Raw genomic sequence first — 25,941 nt, forward strand, 5'->3', positions numbered from 1 at the left:
GATTGGGAAGGCTGTAGGCAACTCTTGTTGAGGTTGACTATCCATCCTAGGCTTTCCAGAAGGGCGATCACTCTGTCGGTTGCCCGATGGCTCTCCTCTCGCGATTTCGCCCTGATCAGCCAATCGTCTAGGTAGGGATGGACAAGAATTCCTTCCCTTCTGAGTGCCGCTGCTACCACTACGACCACCTTGGTGAAGGTCCGTGGCTCCGTGGCTAACCCGAAGGGCAGAGCCCGGAATTGGAAGTGGCGTCCCAGAACCTTGAAGCGTAGATAGCGCTGATGATCCGGATGGATCGGGATATGCAGGTAGGCTTCGGACAAGTCTAAGGCCGTGAGGAATTCTCCTGGCTGTACTGCGGTCTTGACTGAGCGCAGAGTTTCCATGCGAAACCTCAGGACCTTTAAGTATCGATTGACTGACTTGAGGTCCAGTACGGGCCGAAAAGTGCCCTCTTTCTTGGGTACCATGAAATTAATGGAATAGTGTCCAGAATTCATTTCCCATGCAGGTACTGGGATGATGGCTTTCAAGGACAGGAGCCTCGCCAGGGTAGTTTCCAATGCTGCTTTCTTGTGTATTGGACACGACGATTCCACAAACCTGTCCGGAGGGAGATGATGGAAGTCCAGATAATACCCCTCTCGGATGATGGCGAGGACCCACTGGTCCAACGTAATCTCGACCCATCTGGGGTAGAAGAGGGTTAACCTGCCCCTATGGCTCCGTCCCCCGGATGGATCGGCTGATTCTCATTGGGAGGCGCGGCCGGGACCTGAACCCGAGCTGGCGCCCCTCTTGCGCTGCTTGGTCCGAAAGGTCTGGTTCCTGGCCTGAGGACGAGGTGCCTGGTAGCGACTCCTATAGGGAGTGAAGCGCTGGGAGCTTCTACCTCTGGAGGGCCTTGGAAAGGCGCACTGATTCCTTCTAAACCGATCTTTCGGCAGTCGAGGTACTGGAGAGGCGCCTCATGTGCTGGCCAATTTATCAAGGTCGCTGCCGAACAGGAAAGACCCCCGAAAGGGCATTCTGGTGAGGCGTGTCTTCGAAGGGGCATCGGCTGACCAATTCCGTATCCAGAGCTGCCTCCTGGCAGCTACGGAGGATGAGACCCCCTTGGCTGTTGTACGGACTAGGTCTGATGCAGCATCCGTGAGGAACGAGAGAGCTGACTCCATGTCTGTTGCCGGAGTATTGTTCCTGACCTGTGATAAACAGGAACGCGTCACCACTATGCAGCAGGTTGCAATCCGCAAAGATAGAGCTGCCACCTCAAAGGTCTGTTTCAGGATGGCGTCCAGTCGCCGGTCATGAGGCTCCTTGAGGGCCTCCCCCCTCTTCAACTGGAATGGTAGCGCGCTTGACCACCGCGCTAACCAAGGCGTCCACCTGAGGGCATGCCAGCATCTCCTTAATTGCCGGTTCCAGCGGGTACATGCCTGTCAGGGCCCGACCCCCTTTGAATAAGGACGCTGGTGCAGCCCATTCCAAATCTATCAGTTGCTGTGCTGCTTGCAAAAAAGGAAAATGGCGGGCTGTAGGACGAAGACCTTCCAGCAGAGGGTTCTGCGTAGAGGGCGCCGTAGTGCTGGGACCTGAAATAGCCAACTCTGCCAGGCACTGAGATACCAAATCGGAGAGATCTTCCTTGGGAAATAACCGCCTCATGGTTCGATATGGCTCAATCCCCGAGGGAAGTTCCCACTCCTCCGGGGGTTCGGACTCGTCCTCCGAGACATCAAGGTCTGCCTGAACCAGACTGCTCGGAGGCGGATGCCCACAATAAGGGCGCGAAGGTACAGGGGCAGGATCAGCTGGAGTAGTAACAGCCGCGGCAGCCGCAGCAGGGCCTGGACAGGAAGCTGACTGCATCTGTACAAAAGCATGGATCCCTTTAAAGAGATCCACCCAGGAAATGGAAGCGGTCTCTAGTCGTCGGGGTACCAGGTCCCCCGGGATCCCAGGTTGGTCGAGACTGCCCGCTAGATCCGGGGTGGCCCCTGGGGAACTGTCAGCAAACCTCGGTTGAGACTGGTCCTGGCCCAAGGCTCCCACTGCCTCCTCACATTGGGCACAAAGGGAGTCTGGCTCTTCACTATGCGTGGCTCTAAGCTGGCATGCTGAGCAGAGGCAGAGGGCTTTAATGCCGGACTCAGGAGGCGCCGCCGCTGAAGACGCTGAGGCGTTCTGTTCCATCGCGGCGTGAGAATGTAGCGCTGAAGAATATGCGCTTAGTATAATATGCACTTAAGGATATGCGGCAGCAATATGCGCTTAATACAACAGGCGCTCAATAATATGCGGCAGCAATATGCGCTTAATACAACAGGCGCTCAATACTATGCGGCAGCAATATGCGCGTAATACCACAGGTGCTCAATAATATGCGGCAGCAATATGCGCGTAATACAACAGGCGCTCAATAATATGCGGCAGCAATATGCGCTTAATACAACAGGCGCTGCAAATATGCTGTGAGCAATATACGCTCAATGATATCCAATATGCGCTCAAAAATATGCGGTCAGCAATAAACGCTCAATGATATCCATTATGCGCTCAAAAGTATGCGGTCAACAACATACGCTCAATGATATACAATAAGCGCTCATTAGTATGCGGTCAGCAACAGACGCTCAATGCGCTTAATCATATACAGGCGCCTATCATGGGCGCTCAATACCTGACCAGGCCAACAAAATGGCGACCTCCACGGCGTGCCGCATGCAGGCAACACCACCGATCCTCGTCCCTCGGAGACCAAAAGTAAGAGATGTACGCCTTACCTGATCCTCGGCGCGTCCCGGTTGGAACCCGGGCGGTCTCCGGCTGCGGGGGGAGAGGGGAAATACAGTCACCGCAGCGTTTGAGGAATTGCACCCGCTGCCTCTAGGCCGCCGAACTCGTCTCGCTCAGGGCTAAGTCCACGCCGGGACCGAGGCGCCTCTCAGCCCAACCCGAGCCCTTCACACTCGGGGGCTAGATCCCTGCCGCGATTCGGCCACCAGACCGAGGCCTAGACCTCTGAGGGATCACGGAAATCACCCCGGGAAACTCAACTGGGGGAGGGACCGTAGGGTATCACCGCAGGAGTACGGGGCTCGATGTTCCTGTAGAAATTTAGTAAGTAGAAAATAGAAGTAGAAAATAGAAATAAGTAGTATTGGAAAACACGCTCAGCGAGCGTGCAGGCACTCCAAACTGCTTTGGAGACGGAAATTACTGAGTTGCTTCGCTTCCTGTGGGGGTATATATACCCGTGGTGACGTCAGATCCGTCTCCAACTGCTAGCACGAGCATACTATACCCATTTGTTCTGAGTCCATCTGGCTACACGCTAGGAAATGTATCCTTATCACTTATAAGGATCACTTATAAGTAATACTGGCAGCAAGGGGAAAAATCACATACTTTTGGAGGAAGACCTCAACACCGCCCTTATAAAGAGTAATTCAAAGGCTGATTAAGGTTTATTAAATGAACTGGTTAAGCGGAAACAACTGAGCAAATCTGAGAAATTGTGGCACAGTTATATTCTCTGGAAGACGACGGTATAAAACTAGTGTAGGAGCTGGAGGATACTTGGTGTTCAGAAGAAGAGGGTACGTAAGGTCAGGGATGGGGGAAAGAAGAGGTTACATAATGCGATACAATTTTGTACTGTAATAAATAATTCACAGTTATATTTAATCTAGGTGATGTATTACTTAAGAATATTCAATATAGGACGATGCTGTATTAAGGGGAGTAGGGGATTGTGGAGGGGGAGGAAGAACTTATGGGAAAAAGCTATATGGAAGTGTGGTTTTTGGATTATGTTTGTAGATGTACTTACTTTTTGCTTTTCCACAATAAAAATTTAAATATAAAATAAATATATATATATTTTATATTTTCCTGAAATAATCATAAGGTCCAACACCTTTAACCGAATGTGTTTGGCAGTAACTGATTTGTCTTGAGTAATCTTCCGATTCCCAGCATGATATATTCTACCTGGTATATTAATCCATGTGATTATTCTCTTCCTTTTATTTCCTGCAGATTTAACCCAATACAACTTCAGTGCAGTTTCCAAGACAGCATTAAATCATGCTCCACTTGCAGATATAAGAAAATTATTCCTTACCTGCTAATTTTCTTTCCTGTAATACCATGGATCATTCCAGACGGTGGGATATGTTCCATGTCCAGCAGATGGAGTCAGAACACAAAATTCCCAGGGGAGGACCCATATAACCACGCCTCCCCTGTAACAGCTCTCAGTAACTAGACTAACAAAGCCCAAAAGAGAGAGACTAAAAACAGAGGGATCAAGTAATCAAAGAAGGAATTGAATAACCACTGTCCAAATAAACAGCAACTAAATTCTGAACAGTGAACTTGCGAACAGCAGTGCGTGAACAAAAAAAAGACGCGCAGTATTCGAAATACAGAGTAAAAAGATTGTTAAGACAGGTAGGCAGGGATGTCCCACAAGCAAACCCCCAAACCAAGGGAGGGTGTCTGGAATGATCCATGGTATTACAGGAACGAAAATTATCAGGTAAGGAATAATTTTCTTTTCCCTGTACATACCAGGATCATTCCAGACGGTGGGATGTACCAAAGCTTTCCCATCACGGGTGGCCGCAGACAGCCCTGCTCGTATTACCTTGTCTCCAAGCTGACCGCCCGACGGAGCACCGACGTCCAGGCGATAATGTCTCGCAAAAGTATGGATCGACTTCCAGGTGGCCGCCCTACAAATCTCCTGAGTGGAGATGGAGGAGCTCTCCGCCCAAGATGTCGCCTGGGCTCGAAGAGAATGAGCCTTGACAACCAGCGGAGGGGACTTACCTACGCCAAGGTACGCCACTATGATCCCTCCCTTCAACCACCGCGCTATAGATTGTTTGGAGGCCATTCAACCCTTCCAGGGTCCGGACCAGAGGATAAACAGATGATCGGAGAGCCGAAAATCATTAGTCACCTCCAGATAGCGTATCAGAGACCGCCGTACATCCAGTCTACGCAGGTCTCCAGACTCAGAAGAGGCAAAAGATGGTAATTCCACCGATTGGTTGAGGTGGAATGCCGAAACCACTTTAGGGAGAAAAGAAGGAACCGTCCTCAGCGAAACCCCTTCAGGCATGAAACAAAGGTATGGTTCACGACAGGATAGGGCCTGCAGCTCGGAAATACGTCTTGCTGAAATGATTGCCACGAGAAAAATGGTCTTGAGAGTGACGTCCTTGATGGTAGCCGAGCTTAGAGGTTCGAACGGCGAACCACAGAGGATTCGGAGCACCAGATTCAGATTCCACGACAGACAAGGTGGGCGAATCGGAGGCTTCAAGTGTTTCACTCCTTTAAGGAAACGGGAGACGTCCGGATGAGAGGACAGAAACTCCTTATTTCCACTGTGAAGAAAAGCCCCCAAGGCCGCCACCTGAACCCGAAGAGAATTGTAAGCAAGACCCAAATCCAAACCTGCCTGCAAGAAGGAAAGGACTTGTGGCACTGAGGCCTGCATGGGAAGAATGTCATTCGCTCCACACCAATCCTCAAAGACCTTCCAGACTCGAACATAGGTAACAGAGGTGGACATCTTACGTGCTTTCAGTAGCGTTGAAATAACCGGCTCCGGATAACCGCGCCTCCTCAACTGACGCCTCTCAAAAGCCAGGCCGCAAGACAGAAGCGATCTGCCTCCCTGAAAAATATTGGTCCCTGGCGTAGAAGACGTTGCAGCTGACCGAGACGAAGGGGACCCTCCACCGTCAAATTGCACAGATCCGCGAACCACGGTCGTCGGGGCCACTCTGGCGCCACAAGGATCACCGGCTCTTGGTGTGCCTCTATCCTGCGGATGACCTTGCCCACGAGGGGCCACGGTGGGAAAACATATAGGAGACAGTGGCGCGGCCAGGGCAGGACCAGCGCGTCCACGCCTTCGGTGCCACGCTCCCGCCTGCGGCTGAAGAAGCGGGCGGCCTTTGCATTTCCGGCGGTTGCCATTAGGTCTACGTGCGGTTTCCCCCATCGCCGTACTATTATCCACATCGCCTGCTGCGAGAGCTCCCACTCTCCGGGATCCAGTTTTTGTCGGCTGAGAAAGTCCACCTGTACGTTGTCCACTCCCGCTATATGCGAGGCCGCTAGTCGTTGGAGGTGAAGCTCTGCCCACTCCATCAATTTGTCGGTTTCCAGAGAGATTACCGACTTCTCGTGCCTCCCTGGCAATTGATGTACGCCACTGTACTCGCATTGTCCGATAGCACCCCGACTGCTTGATGGCGTACTATGGGGAAGAAACCCTGTAACGCCAGAAGGACCGCCCTGGTCTCCAAGCGGTTGATGGGCCCCTTCGACTGTTCCTCCGTCCATCGACCCTGGATTGAGCTGTCCCCACAGACCGCTCCCCAGCCTGAGAGGCTGGCGTCCGTGGTGATAATCACCCAATCTGGGTCCTCCAGCGACACCCCCTGAGCTAGGTGCCGCGGTTCCAGCCACCAATGGAGACTGATGAAGGTTCCTCTCGGAATCGGAAGGATTGCCTGGAAATCTCTCGACATCGGCTGCCACCGGGAGAATAGGGATCTCTGCAGAGGCCTCAGATGCACAAATGCCCAAGGAACCAGATCGATGGACGAGGCCATGGTCCCCAGTACCTGCAGGTAGTCCCAGGCAGTGGGCATCTCGAGCGCCATAAATCCTTGAATCTGCTGACGCAGAGAATGAGCTCTGTCCGGATGCAGAAAAACCCTGGCATTCTTGATGTCGAAGTGAGCTCCCAGAAAATCCAATGACTGGGACGGGACCAGGCTGCTCTTGGTGAAGTTGACAATCCATCCCAGAGATTGGAGAAGTTGTACCACTCTGTCGACTGCGAGGATACACTGCGCTCGTGACTTTGCACGGATGAGCCAATCGTCTAGGTAAGGATGCACAAGGATGCCTTACTTGCGCAAGGTTGCCGCCACTACCACCATGATCTTCGTGAAAACCCGTGGAGCTGTGGCCAGGCCAAAGGGAAGAGCGCGAAATTGGAAGTGTTGACCCAAAATTTTGAAGCGTAGGTAACGCTGATGAGCTTGACAAATTGGTATGTGGAGATACGCCTCCGTGAGATCCAACGAAGCCAAGAATTCTCCTGGATGAACTGCCGCTAACACTGAACGGAGTGTCTCCATGCGGAAACGAGGGACTCTGAGGGACCGGTTGACCTGCTTGAGGTCCAGGATAGGACAAAAAGTGCCTTCCTTCTTGGGAACCACAAAGTAGATTGAATAATGCCCCGGCCCAGTTCGGCGGCTGGCACCGGCACTATGGCCCCCAATTGAAGGAGACGATCAAGGGTCTGCCGCACGGCTCCCTGTTTGATTAAGGACCCGCAAGGGGAAAACAGGAACCGGTCCCAAGGAGCGCAAACAAAATCCAAAGCGTAACCGCGTCTTAGAATATCCAGAACCCATTGATCCGACGTGATTTGGACCCACTCTTCATAGAAGACAGCAAGGCGACCCCCCAGTCGAGGGACCACCTCGTGTGTCCGTCTGGCATCATTGGGTAGATTTAGCGGATGTACCAGCACCCTGCACTTCCTTACCCTGGCGGCGCCCACGAAAGGGCCGGTTCCAGGAGTGCGAACGAGAAGAGGGAGCCCGAGGTGGCTATTGCCTCTGAGGGCGCGCTCTCCGCTGGTTACGATAACAGTTTCTGGAGTAATTATATGATCTTGACGAACGGGATCGATCTTCGGGCAACTTGTGCACCGCGTTCTCATTAAGGGACTTGATGATCTGATCCAAGTCTTCACCAAAAAGATACCTACCCTTAAAAGGAAGGGGCCCCAAACGTGTCTTGGAAGAGGCATCAGCCGACCAATTGCGAAGCCAAAAGAGCCGACGCGCTGAGACCGGAGGGGGATCAATATCCATTTCCTGGAGGATGTAGGGAATGAGGTCATCTAACTCCGCCGCTTGGAAAATGCGGAGGACCCTAGGGTCGTCGCCCTCCTCCTGGGCCGCCAAGGTGGGGTCGTCCACGTCAGGGTCCTGGGATTGTCCTTCCCCCGACGAAGTCTGTATTATCGATGGTGTCCCGGTAGGGCCACGAGATGTCCCCGCTCCCCCGCCTACTAAAGGGGGGTGAGCCTGAGGGAGGATCCCACCCAGGAGGGGGGTAGGACATGGTATCTTGGGGGGGGAGAGGGTCCCCAGGTCCCGAAGGTCGTGTCTCTGCTCTGAAGAAAAGCCCTGTGCATCAGAACTATGAATTCAGGGGAAAAGGCCTGGCATCCTGAGGGGTCACCCACCGGGGGGATCCCCCCTCTGCTTACCAGGATTAGACTCGGAGTAAGGGTCCAAAACAGGCCTAGAAGTGGGGAACGGATTATCCGTGTCCTCCTCAGAAAGCACGGCATCAGAATCTTGCAACAAAATGGCCACCGTTCCCGCGTTGAGAGGGAACGGGGCCTGGCGCTTCCTTCCCACGCGGTCTGCAGCTCAAACGTCCTTGTTAGTAGCTGGCGCACATTCCCCCTCGGGGAAACAGCCTGAGCACAGACCCTCTTCAGAAAATAATCTGGCCCTGTCGGAGCCCTCACAAGGCGCCGCGGACTGCATCGCCACAGGGAGAGAGGAGGGGAGTAGGCTCTACAGGTGGCTCGCACCTAAAATGAGCGCCGACCCGGCAACGGACGCTTGCCGCGGTCCCCCACCGACCTGAAGAAGAACTGACGGGGAATTACCCTCCCGACAGCAGGCGGCCCCGGGGAATGGTGCTTCGTGGGGCCGCAGGTCGGGACGTTGGTCGCTCCCCAAGAGGGAGGGGGGGAAAACCTGGGTCAGGAGGGAGAGGCCGGCGCTACTCACTTTCACCTCAGAGAGCCAAACGGAGTCCAAAAAAATTGCAGTCTTCTGCTGAAAAAGAAGATGAAACAAAAATACACTTACTCCAACTGAGCCCTCAGTGAGGAAAATGAGAAAAGAAAGAAAGAAAACAGGCAACAGCCTGTCAGCAAGTCACCAGGCTAGAGAGCGATGAGCCAGCACCAGCGGAGAGCTCTCCCCCTGCTGTAAGAGGAGCCTTAGCAAAGTGACCTAAACTGTAAATTTAAAACTTCCTATTTTTTTTTTTTTTTAACTTGATCCCCCTGAGGAGGTAGCCCTAAGCTAACAAGCTGGGGACCACAAGTCCCCTGCTCACATCTGCTGGATTCAGAACGTTACTGAGAGCTGTTACAGGGGAGGCATGGTTATATGGGTCCTCCCCTGGGAATTTTGTGTTCTGACTCCATCTGCTGGACATGGAACATAACCCACCATCTGGAATGATCCTGGTATGTACAGGGAAACTCAAGAGCCACTGACCTGAGCACAGTCTATTTCAAGTAGCCAGGCCATATTATGCAGCCTCTTTTTCTACATCCAAAGCATTTAAAAATCTTTTTGCTTCCAAAGCAGATGTAAACTATTTTACACTTTCTTTGTGGGCTACCCTAAGTTTAGCTGGGTATAGCAAGGCTGATAGAATTCCCAGCTGAAACAACTTGGAGCATAAGGGAGCAAATCATTTTCACCGTGCTCATAATTTTGAGAAATAATCCTGAAATACCAGGATCTTTTTCCTCTCAAAGGTTAATTGCTTCTCTGCTCGAAGGGCCTGCTGCATTTCCATATTTTGGGCAAAATTAAATATCCGAGCTATCACTACTCTCAGACGATCAGTGTTCTCCTGTTTAGGGCCCAAATGATGTGCTCATTCAATGCACAAGTCCCCGGGGCAGCCAGGATTCCAAAAAACATAACTCTCACTCTTGCACCATCACCAGTATGCTCACTAACCTTAAATTGTTACAGCGAGACCTATTTTCAAGGTCTTTTAAATGCTCTTCCTGCTTTTCCAGGGCTGCTTGTATGGTGGTAATATTTGTTTTCATGCCATGAAGGCTGTCCTGCACATCTGAAATTCGCTGTTCTGCTTCAGCATGCGCCTCTCAAACTTGGACAAAGATGCAGAAACTTCATCTAGCTTGTCCGCAATTTTTCTGAACTCTGGTTCTAACGCAGCAACCACCACCGATCTGAGTTCACTGATTGCTAACATTTTAGCTCCAACCCGATCAATTTCCAGGCATCCATCAGCCATCTTGGGGGCCACTGACTTACCCTTCTCTTTATCCTTTTTGGCCACCCGAATTAGGTATTGCTTATTGGGAATCTAGGGATTACTCACGTATCCAAGCAGTTTCATATTTGCAGGCTAAACCGCTGATAGCAGCAGATAGAAAGCTGGGGGGGGGGGCACGAGAGAGCAGTATCCTATATCCTGCTTCACTCACAGCATCAAGCACGAGCAAAGAAGGGGGAGTGGGAGGAGGAGGAGAGGAAGCAGAGTAGGGCTGTTGCCTGAGATTCTCCCTTCTGCAAGGAGCCCCGCCCCCACAAATAGCTCAATTAGGCCAGGTGACCTGGGAACTGCCGGCAAGGGGTAATCAATCAGGATCACCAGAGAACCTGGGATCAGCTGAGAGGCTTTGCTCAACCAGGGCCCTATCAGCAATGCTCAACAAGGAAAATCAATCCCAAAGGACTGTTGCCCAGCAGCAAAGCAATGCTTGCTAAAAAGGTCAAGCCCTAACCAAGGATCCAACTCCACCAGACCATATATGACCACCATCTGTTGGAGATAAAGACTACCAGCAAGTGCTTAGTCTGCACTTTCCTTATAACCAGTGATGTCATGGAAAAAGGATGTGTCATCTTATCTTCAGGTAGGGGGAGTAAACCATTAGTCTAGACTGGTCTAGCACGAGAAGAAAACTACAACTCCCCAAAATTTTCTTAAAACAAGCAAATGTAAATGATATACCGTAGTAACAATAAATGTTGGCAGATAAAGACCAAAATGGTCCATCCAGTCTGCCCAGCAAGGTATTTAAGAACATAAGAACATGCCATACTGGGTCAGACCAAGGGTCCATCAAGCCCAGCATCCTGTTTCCAACAGTGGCCAATCCAGGCCATAAGAACCTGGCAAGTACCCAAAAACTAAGTCTATTCCATGTAACCATTGCTAATGGCAGTGGCTATTCTCTAAGTGAACTTAATAGCAGGTAATGGACTTCTCCTCCAAGAACTTATCCAATCCTTTTTTAAACACAGCTATACTAACTGCACGAACCACATTCTCTGGCAACAAATTCCAGAGTTTAATTGTGCGTTGAGTAAAAAAGAACTTTCTCCGATTAGTTTTAAATGTGCCCCATGCTAACTTCATGGAGTGCCCCCTAGTCTTTCTACTATCCGAAAGAGTAAATAACCGATTCACATCTACCCGTTCTAGACCTCTCATATTTTAAACACCTCTATCATATCCCCCCTCAGTCGTCTCTTCTCCAAGCTGAAAAGTCCTAACCTCTTTAGTCTTTCCTCATAGGGGAGTTGTTCCATTCCCCTTATCATTTTGGTAGCCCTTCTCTGTACCTTCTCCATCGCAATTATATCTTTTTTGAGATGCGGCAACCAGAATTGTACACAGTATTCAAGGTGCGGTCTCACCATGGAGCGATACAGAGGCATTATGACATTTCCCGTTTTATTCATCATTCCTTTTCTAATAATTCCCAACATTCTGTTTGCTTTTTTGACTGCCGCAGCACACTGCACCGACGATTTCAATGTGTTATCCACTATGACACCTAGATCTCTTTCTTGGGTTGTAGCACCTAATATGGAACCCAACATTGTGTAATTATAGCATGGGTTATTTTTCCCTATACGCATCACCTTGCACTTATCCACATTAAATTTCATCTGCCATTTGGATGCCCAATTTTCCAGTCTCACAAGGTCTTCCTGCAATTTATCACACTCTGCTTGTGATTTAACTACTCTGAACAATTTTGTGTCATCTGCAGATTTGATTATCTCACTCGTCGTATTTCTTTCCAGATCATTTATAAATATATTGAACAGTAAGGGTCCCAATACAGATCCCTGAGGCACTCCACTGTCCACTCCCTTCCACTGAGAAAATTGCCCATTCAATCCTACTCTCTGTTTCCTGTCTTTTAGCCAGTTTGCAATCCACGAAAGGACATCGCCACCTATCCCATGACTTTTTACTTTTCCTAGAAGCCTCTCATGAGGAACTTTGTCAAACGCCTTCTGAAAATGCAAGTATACTATATCTACCGGTTCACCTTTATCCACATGTTTATTAACTCCTTCAAAAAAGTGAAGCAGATTTGTGAGGCAAGACTTGCCCTGGGTAAAGCCATGCTGACTTTGTTCCATTAAACCATGTCTTTCTATATGTTCTGTGATTTTGATGTTTAGAACACTTTCCACTATTTTTCCTGGCACTGAAGTCAGGCTAACCGGTCTGTAGTTTCCCGGATCGCCTCTGGAGCCCTTTTTAAATATTGGGGTTACATTTGCTATCCTCCAGTCTTCAGGTACAATGGATGATTTTAATGATAAGTTACAAATTTTTACTAATAGGTCTGAAATTTCATTTTTTAGTTCCTTCAGAACTCTGGGGTGTATACCATCCGGTCCAGGTGATTTACTACTCTTCAGTTTGTCAATCAGGCCTACCACATCTTCTAGGTTCACTGTGATTTGATTCAGTCCATCTGAATCATTACCCATGAAAACCTTCTCCATTACGGGTACCTCCCCAACATCCTCTACAGTAAACACCGAAGCAAAGAAATCATTTAATCTTTCCGCGATGGCCTTATCTTCTCTAAGTGCCCCTTTAACCCCTCGATCATCTAACGGTCCAACTGACTCCCTCACAGGCTTCTGCTTCGGATATATTTTAAAAAGTTTTTACTGTGAGTTTTTGCCTCTACAGCCAACTTCTTTTCAAATTCTCTCTTAGCCTGTCTTATCAATGTCTTACATTTAACTTGCCAATGTTTATGCTTTATCCTATTTTCTTCTGTTGGATCCTTCTTCCAATTTTTGAATGAAGATCTTTTGGTTAAAATAGCTTCTTTCACCTCCCCTTTTAACCATGCCGGTAATCGTTTTGCCTTCTTTCCACCTTTCTTAATGTGTGGAATACATCTGGACTGTGCTTCTAGAATGGTATTTTTTAACAATGACCACGCCTCTTGGACATTTTTTACTTTTGTAGCTGCTCCTTTCAGTTTTTTTCTAACAATTTTTCTCATTTTATCAAAGTTTCCCTTTTGAAAGCATGAGAGCCTTTTGAAAGCATTGAAAGCATGAGAGCCTTGGATTTGCACACTGTTCCTTTTCCAGTCATTAAATCAAATTTGATCATATTATGATCACTATTGCCAAGCGGCCCCACCACCATCACCTCTCTCACCAAGTCCTGTGCTCCACTGAGAATCAGATCTAAAATTGCTCCCTCTCTCGTCGGTTCCTGAACCAATTGCTCCATAAAGCTATCATTTATTCCATCCAGGAACGTTATGTCTCTAGTGTGACCCGATGATACATTTACCCAGTCTATATTGGGGTAATTGAAGTCTCCCATTATTACTGCACTACCAATTTGGTTAGCTTCCCTAATTTCTCTTAGCATTTCACTGTCCATCTCACCATCTTGACCAGGTGGACGGTAGTATACCCCTATCACTGTAGTCTTCCCTGACACACAAGGGATTTCTACCCATAAAGATTCAATTTTGTATTTAGTCTCATGCAGGATGTTTATCCTGTTGGACTCTATACCATCCCGGACATAAAGCGCCACACCTCCTCCCGACTGCTCCTCTCTGTCATTGCGATATAATTTGTACCCCGGTATAGCACTGTCCCATTGGTTATCCTCTTTCCACCATGTCTCTGAGATGCCAATTAAGTCTATGTCATCATTTACTGCTATACATTCTAATTCTCCCATCTTACTTCTTAGACTTCTGGCATTAGCATACAAACATTTCAAAGTTTGTTTTTTGTTTGTATTTTTATTCTGCTTTTTAATTGATAGGGATAAGTTAGAATTTTTTAGGTCAGGTGAGTTTTTAGTTACAGGCACTTGGACTACTTTTCTAATTATTGGAACCTCACTGTCGGGATGCCCTAATTCTAATGCATCATTAGTATCCTTTAAAGATACCTCTCTCCGAACCATGCGCTGCTGAGCGACTGTCGGCTTTCCCCTTTGTTCTAGTTTAAAAGGTGCTCTATCTCCTTTTTAAAGGTTAGCGCCAGCAGTCTGGTTCCACCCTGGTTAAGGTGGAGCCCATCCCTTAGGAAGAGACTCCCCCTTCCCCAAAAGGTTCCCCAGTTCCTAACAAAACTGAATCCCTCTTCCTTGCACCATCGTCTCATCCATGCATTGAGACTCCGGAGCTCTGCCTGCCTCTGGGGACCTGCGCGTGGAACAGGGAGCATTTCAGAGAATGCTACCCTGGAGGTTCTGGATTTAATCTTTCTACCTAAGAGCCTAAATTTGGCTTCCAGAACCTCCCTCCCACATTTTCCTATGTCGTTGGTGCCCACGTGTACCATGACAGCCGGCTCCTCCCCAGCACTGTCTAAAATCCTATCTAGGTGACAAGTGAGATCCGCCACCTTCGCACCAGGTAGGCATGTTACCAGGCGATCCTCACGCCCACCAGCCACCCAGCTATCTACATTCCTAATAATCGAATCACCAACTATGACGGCCGACCTAACCCTTCCCTCCTGGGCAGTAGGCCTTGGGGAGATATCCTCAGTGCGAAAGGACAATGCATCACCTAGAGAGCAGGTCCTTGCTACAGGATCCTTTCCTGCTACACCTGGTTGGTGCTCTCCCATTATGAGACCTTCTTCCTCCAAGGTAGCACCAGGGCTGCCAGTCTGAAGTTGGGACTTGACTACTATGTCCCTGAAGGTCTCATCTATATACCTCTCTGTCTGCCTCAGCTCCTCCAGGTCTGCCACTCTAGCCTCCAGAGATCGGACTCGTTCTCTGAGAGCCAGGAGCTCTTTGCATCGCATGCACATGTACAACTTCTCACCGGTGGGTAAAAAATCATACATGTGACACTCGATGCAAAAGACTGGGAAGCCCCCCTCTTGCTGCTGGACTGCTGCCTTCATCTCAATTTTGATCAGTTCCTAGTTAAGTTTTAGGTTGCTATGGGAGTAGGAATGTGTCTAACTTCCTTTACATGTATTAGTGAATTCACTATGTGTCTGGTAGTGGCCTACCGGGGTCTGATCGAATTCTCAATAAAGATTTTTGGTTTTTTTTTTGTGAAAGTGGCACCTGCCTATAAATTAAGGGATGAGCTAGGGGTGGGTGGGCGAGGGCTGGGAGGGTTGGGAAATACAAACAGTCTAACTTCAGTTAGTCAGCCTGAGTGACTCACTGCTCCCTTGATTAATAAATGTTGGTCCCTATTCAAACCCAATCACACTACCTCAACACCTTTCCAAGGTGAGTAACTGAGCTGAACTATTCAACTTTTTTACTTTGGTATATACTGCTCCTAGCTTATTTCTAGCTTCTGGCTACTTTTTTTTTTGGGGGGGGGGGGGGGTTTCAATACAATGCACTCAGTATTACAAACAAACAGTCAGCTCTTTAAAAGTCTGGAGAACACTCAGTTCTGCAGACTTTTAAAAATAAACACACTACCTACTGCTACCTTATTGACTGACTAAAAATACAAACAGTCTAACTTGTTTATTCACTGCCTACCTACTGCTACCTTATTGACTATTTAAAAATGCAAACAGTCTAACTTGTTTATTCACTGCCTTTCTGACTATTAAAGGCACAAACACACTAAATAATATTCCCAAATAGTTAACTTTGCCCCAATACTTTTAAAAAAGTCAATGTCCCAAGCAAAAACTTACTGATTCCTTTCAGCCACCAGCAAGGTGATCCTCTCCTCTCAGTGTTTCCACTGGAATGTGGGTTTCTGAGCTCTTTCCTTCTAATTTATAATGTGCTTCGAAGGTAAATTAGTGCAAAACAATCCCTTAGGAGATGTACACTTCAGTTAGATTTTCTGAGTGACTCTTCAGTTAGATTTCCTGTGTGACCTTTCTAAGCTAATTTCTAAGAGCTAATCCTGGCGTTTTTTTTTCTGTTGAAAGCCGAACTTTACTTTTTTTGTGGCATTGGACATTTGAATTTGAGTCTTTGAGTGCAAGACGTGGTAATATAGCGAGGATATGGCAGCAAAACCGCAACCGAGGGGCCCGGAGAAATACCGCCAGAGTTAAAGATGGTGCCGCCGACCAGCTCCCCCTCGTCCCTGGACAATCGGGATGGTAAAGTAACAGAGGTGGTTGAGGCAGTGGAAGCTGCGTTAGATGAGAAATTTGATAAGTTGTACCAGAAATTTGAAGATATGAGCCAACTTTTCACGGAATCAACAAAGCGGCTGACTGAGGCAGAAACCCGGATCTCGACGGCGGAAGACCAATTGCACACGCTGGAGAACCAGGTTACGGCCCTGAAAGCAGAGGCTGAAAAACAAGCAAAGAAACTCGACGACCTGGAGAATCGCTCCCGCAGAGGAAATCTTCGTTTTATTGGTTTCCCCGAGGCGCTTAAGGACAGTGACTTACTGGGCATATTGGAATCTTGGCTCCCGCAGGCCCTAGAGCTGCTGCAAGCACACGGTACCTTGAGAATCGAGCGCGCACATAGATTAGGGCAGAAACAATCAAATTCTCAGCGCTCCCGCCCGGTCATTGCAAAATTTTTGAACTTGGCTCACAAGATGGACGTATTGCTGGCATACAGGAGGAAGAAACAGATAGACTATCAGGGCACCTCGATTTTGATATTTCAGTACTATTCTGCTCTGGTAGCAGCTCAAAGAAAAGCGTTTTCGCCCGTCTGCACTCACTTGGCGCGCCACAAAATTCCTTTTATGCTTCAATTCCCAGCCAGATTGAAAATCACCTGGCAGAACGAGTCTCAATTTTTTTGAGTCGGCTGACTCAGCTCAACAATTTGTGAACACCCTAAACTTGCCTAGTGGCTGACTGAGTGGAATTTTTGTTCAGACGCCACGTCAAGGAAAGAAGAGAGGCTTCGGACTGATGGAGGTTTCGTGGACTTGTTTACTAAATAGCTGTTCGCCCTCCAATGACTTTTGTCTTGCTCTTATCTTTTATGGAGGGCGACTTCTGTCTGTCCTGTTCAGCTCAATATAAGACTGCTTTGCTACCTGCCTAAATGAGACTGACAAATTTCTTTGGTCTGGCTCAATAGCGTGATGCTTTTCTTACACTTGTTTACCATCTCTTCTTTGGTTTGTTGAGGGGGGGGGGGGGGGGGAGTAATCCATGCGGAAGGAAGTCTGACTCTCTATGGTTAGAGAATGGGTACTCTTGTTGATGGGGAAGTTAAGGGGAAGGGGGAGGGGGGGTTGGGGACTCGGGACGTTCGGTTATTCTCTGATAATAGGTCTGTACTGTATGTGTTATCATGGGACGTGGGTGGCAGCACGAGTTCGGGTCTGGGCTGGGAGGCCCGAATTCGTAGATTAATGGTTTACGATTTTTTGTTCTCCTCTTGTATACCTTGCTATGTCCCAATCAGTAATGCGAGTTGGATCCTGGAACGTCTCTGGGATTGGCTCCGTTATCAAACGTTACAAAATTTTGCAAGCATTACAGCGCCACCAAGTACAAATCGCTTTCCTACAGGAAATGAAACTAGATGCCTCAGAACATCAAAAACTCCGCAGAATGTGGGTACAACAGGTTTTCTCAGCACAAAGCTCTTCCCGTGGGGCGGGTGTTGCAATATTCATTGGGAAGCAGTTGTCCTTTCATCTGGAACGTATGATAGCGGATGATGAGGGGAGGTATCTTATATTGCAATGTCAACTACAGGGTCAGAATTTCACCCTCTGTAACCTATATGCTCCCAACAATTATACACATGCTTTCTATACCCGCTTGATAGCCTTATTGGCTACTCATACCAAGGGACACCTATTGATTGGAGGTGACTTTAATTGTGTTCTAGATCCTACTCAAGATCGCTCCACTAAAAAAGCTGGCCCGGGGGATGCCCCGTCTAAGGGAGTTTCACTAGTTTGTCAAGCTTTAGACGCCCTTGACCCTTGGCGGACACTTCACCCCTATGCTTTGGAATATACTCATCTATCTAGAGCCCACGGAACGGGATCTCGAATTGATTATATCCTCGCTGGAGCCAAAGATTTTGCCCTTGTATTACGGGTGGAGCTGGGCCCATTAGTGATCTCAGATCACACTCCCGTTCTCTTAGACTTTTTGGTAAAGACATCGGACTCTTCCCCACAGCTCTGGCGATTTCCACATCGCTTCATTGGAGATGGACCCTTTCGGGCTTACCTACTTCAGCAGTGGACAGATTATGTAACTCATAATGAGCAGCATGAGTCGACTCCATTGCTGTTTTGGGAGACTGCGAAAGCGGTGTTACGAGGTGCTCTGATAGCTTATGCTGCTCGTACCCATAAAGCCCAGTTGGCGCGTATTCGGCTGTTAGAGAGTCGCCTACGGAAGGCTAAACGTGATTATGAACAGACTCCTACGCCGCATCATAAATCGCTATTGTATACGGTTATGCATGAACTCAACTCCTTACTTTATGACAGGGCAAGGAAATCTGCTTTCTACTTTAGGGCCAAATATTATCATCAGGGAAATAAATCCGGTAGGCTTTTAGCAAATATGACCAAGTCTTGGCGGAGTAGAACGCATGTAGCGGCGTTGAAAACGCCCACTGGCACACTTGCTAATGCGACTAAGGTTATGGGAGACCTCTTCTGTGATTATTACCGCCAGCTCTATCAAGCTGAGCCGGTTAACACAGAGACCATTGAGGCTTATCTCGCTAATTCTGGCCTACCCCGTTTAACTGACACTCAACTAGAGCTATTAAATAAACCGATTCAGCCGAAGGAACTCCAATTAGCAATCAAGAGGGCCAAACCCCTGAAAGCACCGGGCCCAGACGGATACTCGGCCGAGTTTTATAAGATTCTTTCCGCACAAATAGTTATGCTGCTGGCAAAGATGCTTAATGATGTAATAGAACACCCGACTTCTCCTTTGTATCGTAACCAGGCATTTATAACAGTCATACCCAAGGATGGAAGGGATCCCACCCTGCCAGCTTCTTATAGACCGATATCCCTCCTAAATTTTGATATGAAACTCTTGGCGAAAGTTATGGCAACTCGCCTGTCGACTCTCTTACCTGGTCTCATTCATGAAGATCAGATGGGATTTGTAAAAGATCGTAGTTCTTCCTCTAATGTTAGAAAGGTATTATCCTCACTAGAAACCTGCCAGTGGCAGGATATTCCATCCATCCTTATTAGTTTTGACGCAGAAAAGGCGTTCAACAGGGTGGGATGGCCTTTTATGTTCGCAGTCCTAGACTCCTTGGGTATTACTGGTTATTTCCGCTCGGCAATACAAGTATTATATCATGACCCGGTTGCCTCAATCTTGTTAAATGGCACGCTGACAGCCTCGTTTCCTATATGTCGTGGTACCCGTCAGGGCTGCCCACTTTCCCCGCTTCTGTTTATTCTCACGTTGGAACCCTTGTTGAATAACATACGGGGCAATGCATTGATTAGAGGTATTTCTCCTCGTCCTGGAGTGTCCGCCTCCTATAAGTTAGTGGCCTTTGCTGACGATCTCCTGGTTCATCTCAGTTCCCCACAAACATCTTGGGAGGCATTAATGGGGGAAATGGACAGATATGGTTCGCTGGCTGGTCTCAAATTAAATTTAGACAAATCCCTGTATTTGCTGACCATGCCTGGTTCCCAAACGTGGGTGCCGGAGGATTTCCCCATCATCATATTAAATACTTGGGGGTGCTCCTACCTAAACTTCCCCACATGCTGCACCTTATTAATCATAAGGCACTACTGCGGAAGACTGCGGATCTGCTTGCTAGATGGGCTCACCTTCCTCTCACGCTAGTGGGCGGATAGCTTTATATAAAATGCTTATCTTTCCTAAGTGGTTGTATGCCATGCAACTCCTTCCTATTGTTTGGACTAGGCGAGACTTACAGGCCCAGGATGCTCAGCTACGTAAATTTTTATGGCAAGGTAAAAAACCAAGGATAGCCATACAAACCCTTCGTTTGTCCAGGAAGAGGGGTGGTTGGGGACTCCCGGATTTAAAGGTCTATAGTGTCGCCTGTCAATTGCGCCATGTTGCGGATTGGCTGATGACAACGTCCTTTTATACTCCTTTGATGGTAGAGCAAACTAGAGTGCATCCTCTGCGTCTTGCCTATATTTTACATAAATCATTGGGCCAGCTCCCGGCTCACTTACGAGCTAGTGTGTTAATCAGACCTGCCTATGTGGCTTGGAGATGGGCTTGTCAGCGTTTTCAGTTTCCCCGTGCAGCAACTCATTTTTTGCCCTTGCAGGGAAACCTCAATTTCCCGCCTGGCCTGCATAGTAGGATTTTTGGGTCTTGGTACGAGAAAGGTATTAAGTCTGTCTGGCAATTGGTAGATGACTCGAATAAGATGCTTTCCTTTTCCTTGTTACAGGACCAATATGACTTATCAAAAACTCATTTCTACGCATACTTGCAGGCCAGACATTACATTCATGCCTTGCGCTTACCAGATCCGCATCACTCTGCCTGGGAGTTTTTGTCAGATTTTCTGGTTATGGCTGACCCTACGCGTCATAGGCTTTCTTTTTGGTATAAGCTGCTGGAGGACTACCGGGTTTCTCCTTCGTGGGAACGGGTGGTAACTGGATGGAACAGGGAACTGGGAACCTCTCTCACGACACCTTATTATAGAAAGTGTTTTTCACGAGCCCATTTCTTATCTGTACCGATCCCTATACAGGAACTGCAATTCAAATTTTTACATAGATTTTATGTGGCCCCAGCGCAGGTGAGTAAGATGGGGAAGGGTGGTACAGGCTGCTGTTTAAAGTGTGGAGCCCCCCGAGGCACTTTGGGTCATCAATTTTGGTCATACCCCAGATTAGCTTATTTTGGGGCAAGTGCATAATTATCTTCAACGGACATGTGCCCTGCGCTTTGCGTTTCATATTAATGTTTTTCTTTGGGATGACAGTCGAGGCATATTTTTTGCTAAAACAACTACGAGGTGGTGGTTTCGCCTAGTGATCTTGTTAGCTAAGAAATGTATTTTGCAAAAGTGGTTGGCCACTGATCCTCCGACTCTAACGCAACTACGTAATATAATTCACCAGACCTGTCTACTGGATAAGTATATTGCTAAAGTGGAATGGTTTCGCCCCTGTATACACTTTGTAAATCGATGGGAGACATATCTTAACTCTGTCTCCCCTTTTGTGCGCAGTTTACTTCTTAATGATTTACCAATAGATTAGACAGTGAAGGGGTTATATCAATAACTATCTTTTACTGTTACAGTCCTAGATTGCTTGACTTTTTTGTTCATTAAGACCGATGTCCTGAGGGGGAAGGGGGGAATGGGGTACTGTTTAGTTGTAAGTTTTGTTCTGGAATATATTCTTCGCTGTTTCTCTGGCTTAAAAGAGTATGGCTGGACAACAGCATCTGTGGAACAAGTTTTGTATTTCTGGAATGTATATATGACAATGGACACAAGAAAATGTGACTATTGGTGTTCTACAGTTGACATTGTTTGTTAATCTTGTCACTATTATAAAAATAAACTTAAAAAAAAAATAAAATCCAAAATCGGCCATAAAGAAGTTCATCCTCTCAGGTCCTTGAAGTACAGGAATATTGACCTTTCCCTACTTCAGGCCTGGGAACAGGAAACACTGCTTCCAGCTTTAACAAAAGTTCTATGAATAATGATCCTCTCTGTGTCTGACCCACAAGGGGACAAATAAAAGCTTCTGAAATTGGAATAGCAAATTCAATGATTTAACTACGATGAAATAATTTCTAGGACCGCCTGATAACATGGGTGCCCATTTCATAAAACAGACACAAACGACCAACCAGTTAAGGCATTAAGAAATGAACTTCATGGCAGACTCTGGAAACCATTCACCTACTTGATTTCACCATCTACTGTAGCAAGATAGCAGAGACTAGCTTGGCAACGTATTCCTTGTTCCCGATTCAGAATCCTCAGTTGGCACTGGCTGGCATCCCTAAAACAACTGCAAGACTGAGAACTTTGCAAGATGCCTCAATGTTCCCCTTAGGGAACTTATGGGATTTGGGCTCACCCAAATCCATCACCTTCTTTCCAACTGCTCTCCGAACAAAGAAGGTGGCCCTTAAAAACAAGCACTGCCACCTGTTAAGAGAAGATTCAGATCAGGTACTATGGCATCCACTAGAATTTCATGCTCGATGACAAACAAGTCCAACTGGCACTGCTGAAACCAATGTAACAGACCTCTGGCAACATAGCCTGTAGAGAAAGATAACACTCTTGAATGAATAAATCCTCCTAGCTTGAGAATCCTTCAGAGCTGAGCCTCCTTCCACCAGGATGGCAGCTCTCCAAGTCAGCATAATAGCGCATTCCACTTGGGCATCTGTGCCAAATTATCCTTCTCTATTTGCTGCATTGGGTAAGCCTACCCATTGACTTATCAAGCTTCAGGCACAAATCTGGAGTCTCCCCCTTCACCAAGAACGTAGCCTGAATACCCAAATGGATATGCACTTCCTTAAGGTATTTCTCAATTTCTGTATCGGATTCCCCTTAGAAGATGGCTCCTTAATCTGAGACCATGTCTTCTTTCTTATAAGGCTCCCCAAATTCTTTGCCTTCTTCCATTAGAAGACTCGAGAAACTGGGCACAACAAGATACTTTACCAAAATGGATCCCTGTTTCCGCATTTATCCGGGCTTCGTTGGAGTTGGCCCCTGCCCAAAAGGGAACCCCGGGGCGCCAAGGGGGGACTAATATCAGGCATCCTTCTCTTACTCCATTCTCACAGCCCAAAGCAGCTGCAGGCCTCAAATGACCCCAGGGATCAGCATAGGAAACCTGTGGAAGAGAAGCACCAGAGAATGTCTGGTGGTTGGGCCCATTGAAGAAAGCACAAGAGAAAAAACAATGGCCCCTGAGCCAACCTATGTAAAGCTCCGATGATCTCAACAGACTCCTCTTGAGCTGCTAAACTTCTGGCCTCTGAAGCATTCCTCGGCCTGAGATGGAAGAAGAATGTTCCCTTGTTAAATGCAGCATTGGCTTAGTACGGTCTCTCACACCTTCACACAGTGCAAAAAAAAAGCCAGCCAGCCACTGTATTCTGATGCCAACTCCCTAGCTGCTCACACATTTTTTTTTTTTTTAATTGGCAGCCTCGCCCTCTACAACTTCCAACAGCAGTAAGGGTGGTGGGCGGTGTCCCACCATAGATACTGAGTGCTGTCAGCTATGCTGGTCAATTCCCTGAGGGGGGCGATGCAATAAGACGTGGGCTGAAAATAGGCACTTGTATTGAGTGACTGTTTTCCTAATGCACGCACAGCCACGTCCCTGGGCACCCGATGCAATACTGAAATGAAAAGCAGTGTTAAAAAGGGTGCACTAAACACAGAATTGCACGTCCATAGCACTCAATAGTTTATTGCATCGGGTGCCCAATTACAATGGGCGCTATGTATGAACTTCCATTTTCATCCAGCTTTTTTTTTTTTGCTAGAATTCACTTCAGCAACCTCAGCAAAATATTAGGCGCCTCTTGCTATGGATGTCCAAATTATGTGGCAATAACAAGTGTGGGCTTTTTAAATTAAGTGAAAATATATGATTATTTTTCTCCGTGGTAAAGTGTCACAATGATACTAAAGGAGACACACTTATCACAACACAGAGAACCTATTTTTTAAATGTTTTTCATGAGCCCTTGACTGCAAGCTGACTTTTTCTTCACCTCAGAGGCTGGTTAAATTCGCACACATTTAAAGTGTGCATTGAGTGCTCAGCGCTTAGCTATTACCCCCGATGCAGTAAATGTCCTTATCTACATGTAATTAGCATCAGACAGGTGCTATCAGGTGCACATTTGTCAGGGTGCGTTTTGGATGCGCTAATATCCTTACTGCATCTGGCGCTAGTCTAACATATCCATAACACGTGTCCAACCGCGTGTAAACCTGTGTGCTAGGCTGGGCACACTTTATTGCATCAGCCCTCGAGTCTTTTAGCTTTCTTTAAAACCCTGGCTTTCAGCAAGGAAGTGCAGCGCTTGAACCAGTGGGCCACTCAGCAGGAAGCTCTGCCAGGTCATTACATTGCTATGCTAAGCCAGCATGAGATTTTCTCTTTCTGCCTTACATGTGGGGCTATTTCCACCAGATCAAGTCTACACCATAGGCCCAGAGAAACCCACTGCAAAACAGCAGCCTGATAGCCAAAGCTCATTTCCACCTTGCTACTTCACTCTATTTTGTTTAAAGAATTTTATACTGGAAGCACAACCCAAGAAAGCCAAAATTCTGGCTGTCAGCAGAGCAGAAAAGAATCCAATGTCACTGGGTGCACTCCCACAGCTGAAGACGACTTAGCTTCACAATGCTGGTTCCCTGAAGGAAGAAGAGCAGCCAAACATGACTGTCATCCCTGGAAGTCCCTCACTTGGCTCTGGCTCTATTGAGGGACAGCAGCCCAACTGGTCATCATCTTAAAAGCCTAATTACTCCGGCATCAAACCAGGTACTAATATCATCTGCTGCATACAGAACCACTGCTGATTTTTTTTTCCAGTGCACCATACTATATAGGACAGACAGCTCGAAAGACTGTTTTATTTGCATATTCTGTGTGGGTGACATAACCCATTTGTCTAGACTGGTCTGATAGGACGTTTAGCACTTGAATTATTGTGATCCAGCAAAACTGGAGTATAAATATCCATATTCAGAACACATACAGTAACTGATTTTATCAGGTAAAATGCAAGACATTAGGATAAGGGGTGGAGTTCAAAATAAGTATCAAAACAAAACTTTTTGCCCATCTCTGTTTAATTTTAAATGTTATTTTGTAAAATCAAATTAGAAAAAGGGAAACTATTTAGAAGTGTCTTAACATGGATATTACCTACCAATCCAATAATTTAAGGGCACTTTAATTCAGAGTCATAACATTAAGTCAACTATGTTTTTTAAACGTCCTTAAAACGAATCTACTTTAGTTATTCGACCACCATTTCCCCTTCTTTTAATGCAAAAGAAATGAAACCCTCTACATTCATGCACTGCTTTAACGCTGCTAGCGGCCTTGCGAGTACTGGAGCAGGCAGCCGCTCTGCTTTTACCTCAGCAAGAAGGAAACCAGTGAATGAACCCTAAATAAACTGAGACTGCAATCCTCAGCCCCGCCCCCAACCCAGGAAAGCACATCCCGTGGCCCAAGCATGCAAGCGGCCTCCCAGGCCAGGCCAGCAGCGCTCAGCCCGGCTCCCACCTTACCAAGAAGAAAGGCGGTGGGACTCACCTGATCAGCAGCGCCTTCTCCGAACATGTCCGCTAAAAACCAAGCTCAAACTGGAAATTTATACCATATTTGCAAATAAACCCTTCCCCACCGCTTTCAGCCCTGGCGCTACATAAAAATGGCTTCTAACCGTCCCGGAGCCGAGCCTACAGAGTGCCCGCAGCGCCCCCGCGCGGCACCACCATTGCAAGCGCAGCCCCTCCACGCTGGGCCCACTGCCAGGGCTTTCCATAGAGAAACTCATGCGGGGGGCGACTGGAAGCAGCAGGCACAAGAAATTGGCGGTTGAGATCAATTACGCGTTAAGCATATTTTGCCACTAGTCAGTTCTGTAGCTGTTCATGCTGTATCTACACTGTATATGTATCACTGATGTACAAGCACATAGCTTACATTTGTTTAAAAATATTAATGAGAAGAGGGCTCTAAAAACAATTTTTATTGAAATTCAACAGTTCAGCAATAACAAAATGTAGGCATCAAGAGTAACAATGTATGCATACTAAAAGATTCCCACCTCCCGGCCCCCCAAAACTACAAACATA

At 47.4% G+C, this 25,941-nt stretch overlaps 1 protein-coding gene across 6 annotated transcripts in view; it reads right to left on the reverse strand.

Moving 5' to 3' along the window:
* The window catches only part of PPP6R3 (protein phosphatase 6 regulatory subunit 3), a 1,439,644-nt gene extending 1,414,109 nt beyond the window's left edge, over window positions 1-25,535 (reverse strand). For 5 of the 6 annotated variants that reach the window (XM_029582701.1, XM_029582702.1, XM_029582698.1 and 2 more), the window contains exon 1: window positions 25,397-25,535. In XM_029582701.1, coding sequence (XP_029438561.1) covers window positions 25,397-25,423 — 27 coding nt within the window. In that variant the 5' untranslated portion in view covers window positions 25,424-25,535. The remainder of the gene's footprint in view (window positions 1-25,396) is intronic. The other variant, XM_029582700.1, reaches the window with a different exon arrangement.
* Window positions 25,536-25,941: the final 406 nt, after the last annotated feature.

This window comes from Rhinatrema bivittatum, chromosome 17 (genome assembly GCF_901001135.1).
Source record: "Rhinatrema bivittatum chromosome 17, aRhiBiv1.1, whole genome shotgun sequence".
NCBI classification, from domain to species: Eukaryota; Metazoa; Chordata; class Amphibia; order Gymnophiona; family Rhinatrematidae; genus Rhinatrema; species Rhinatrema bivittatum.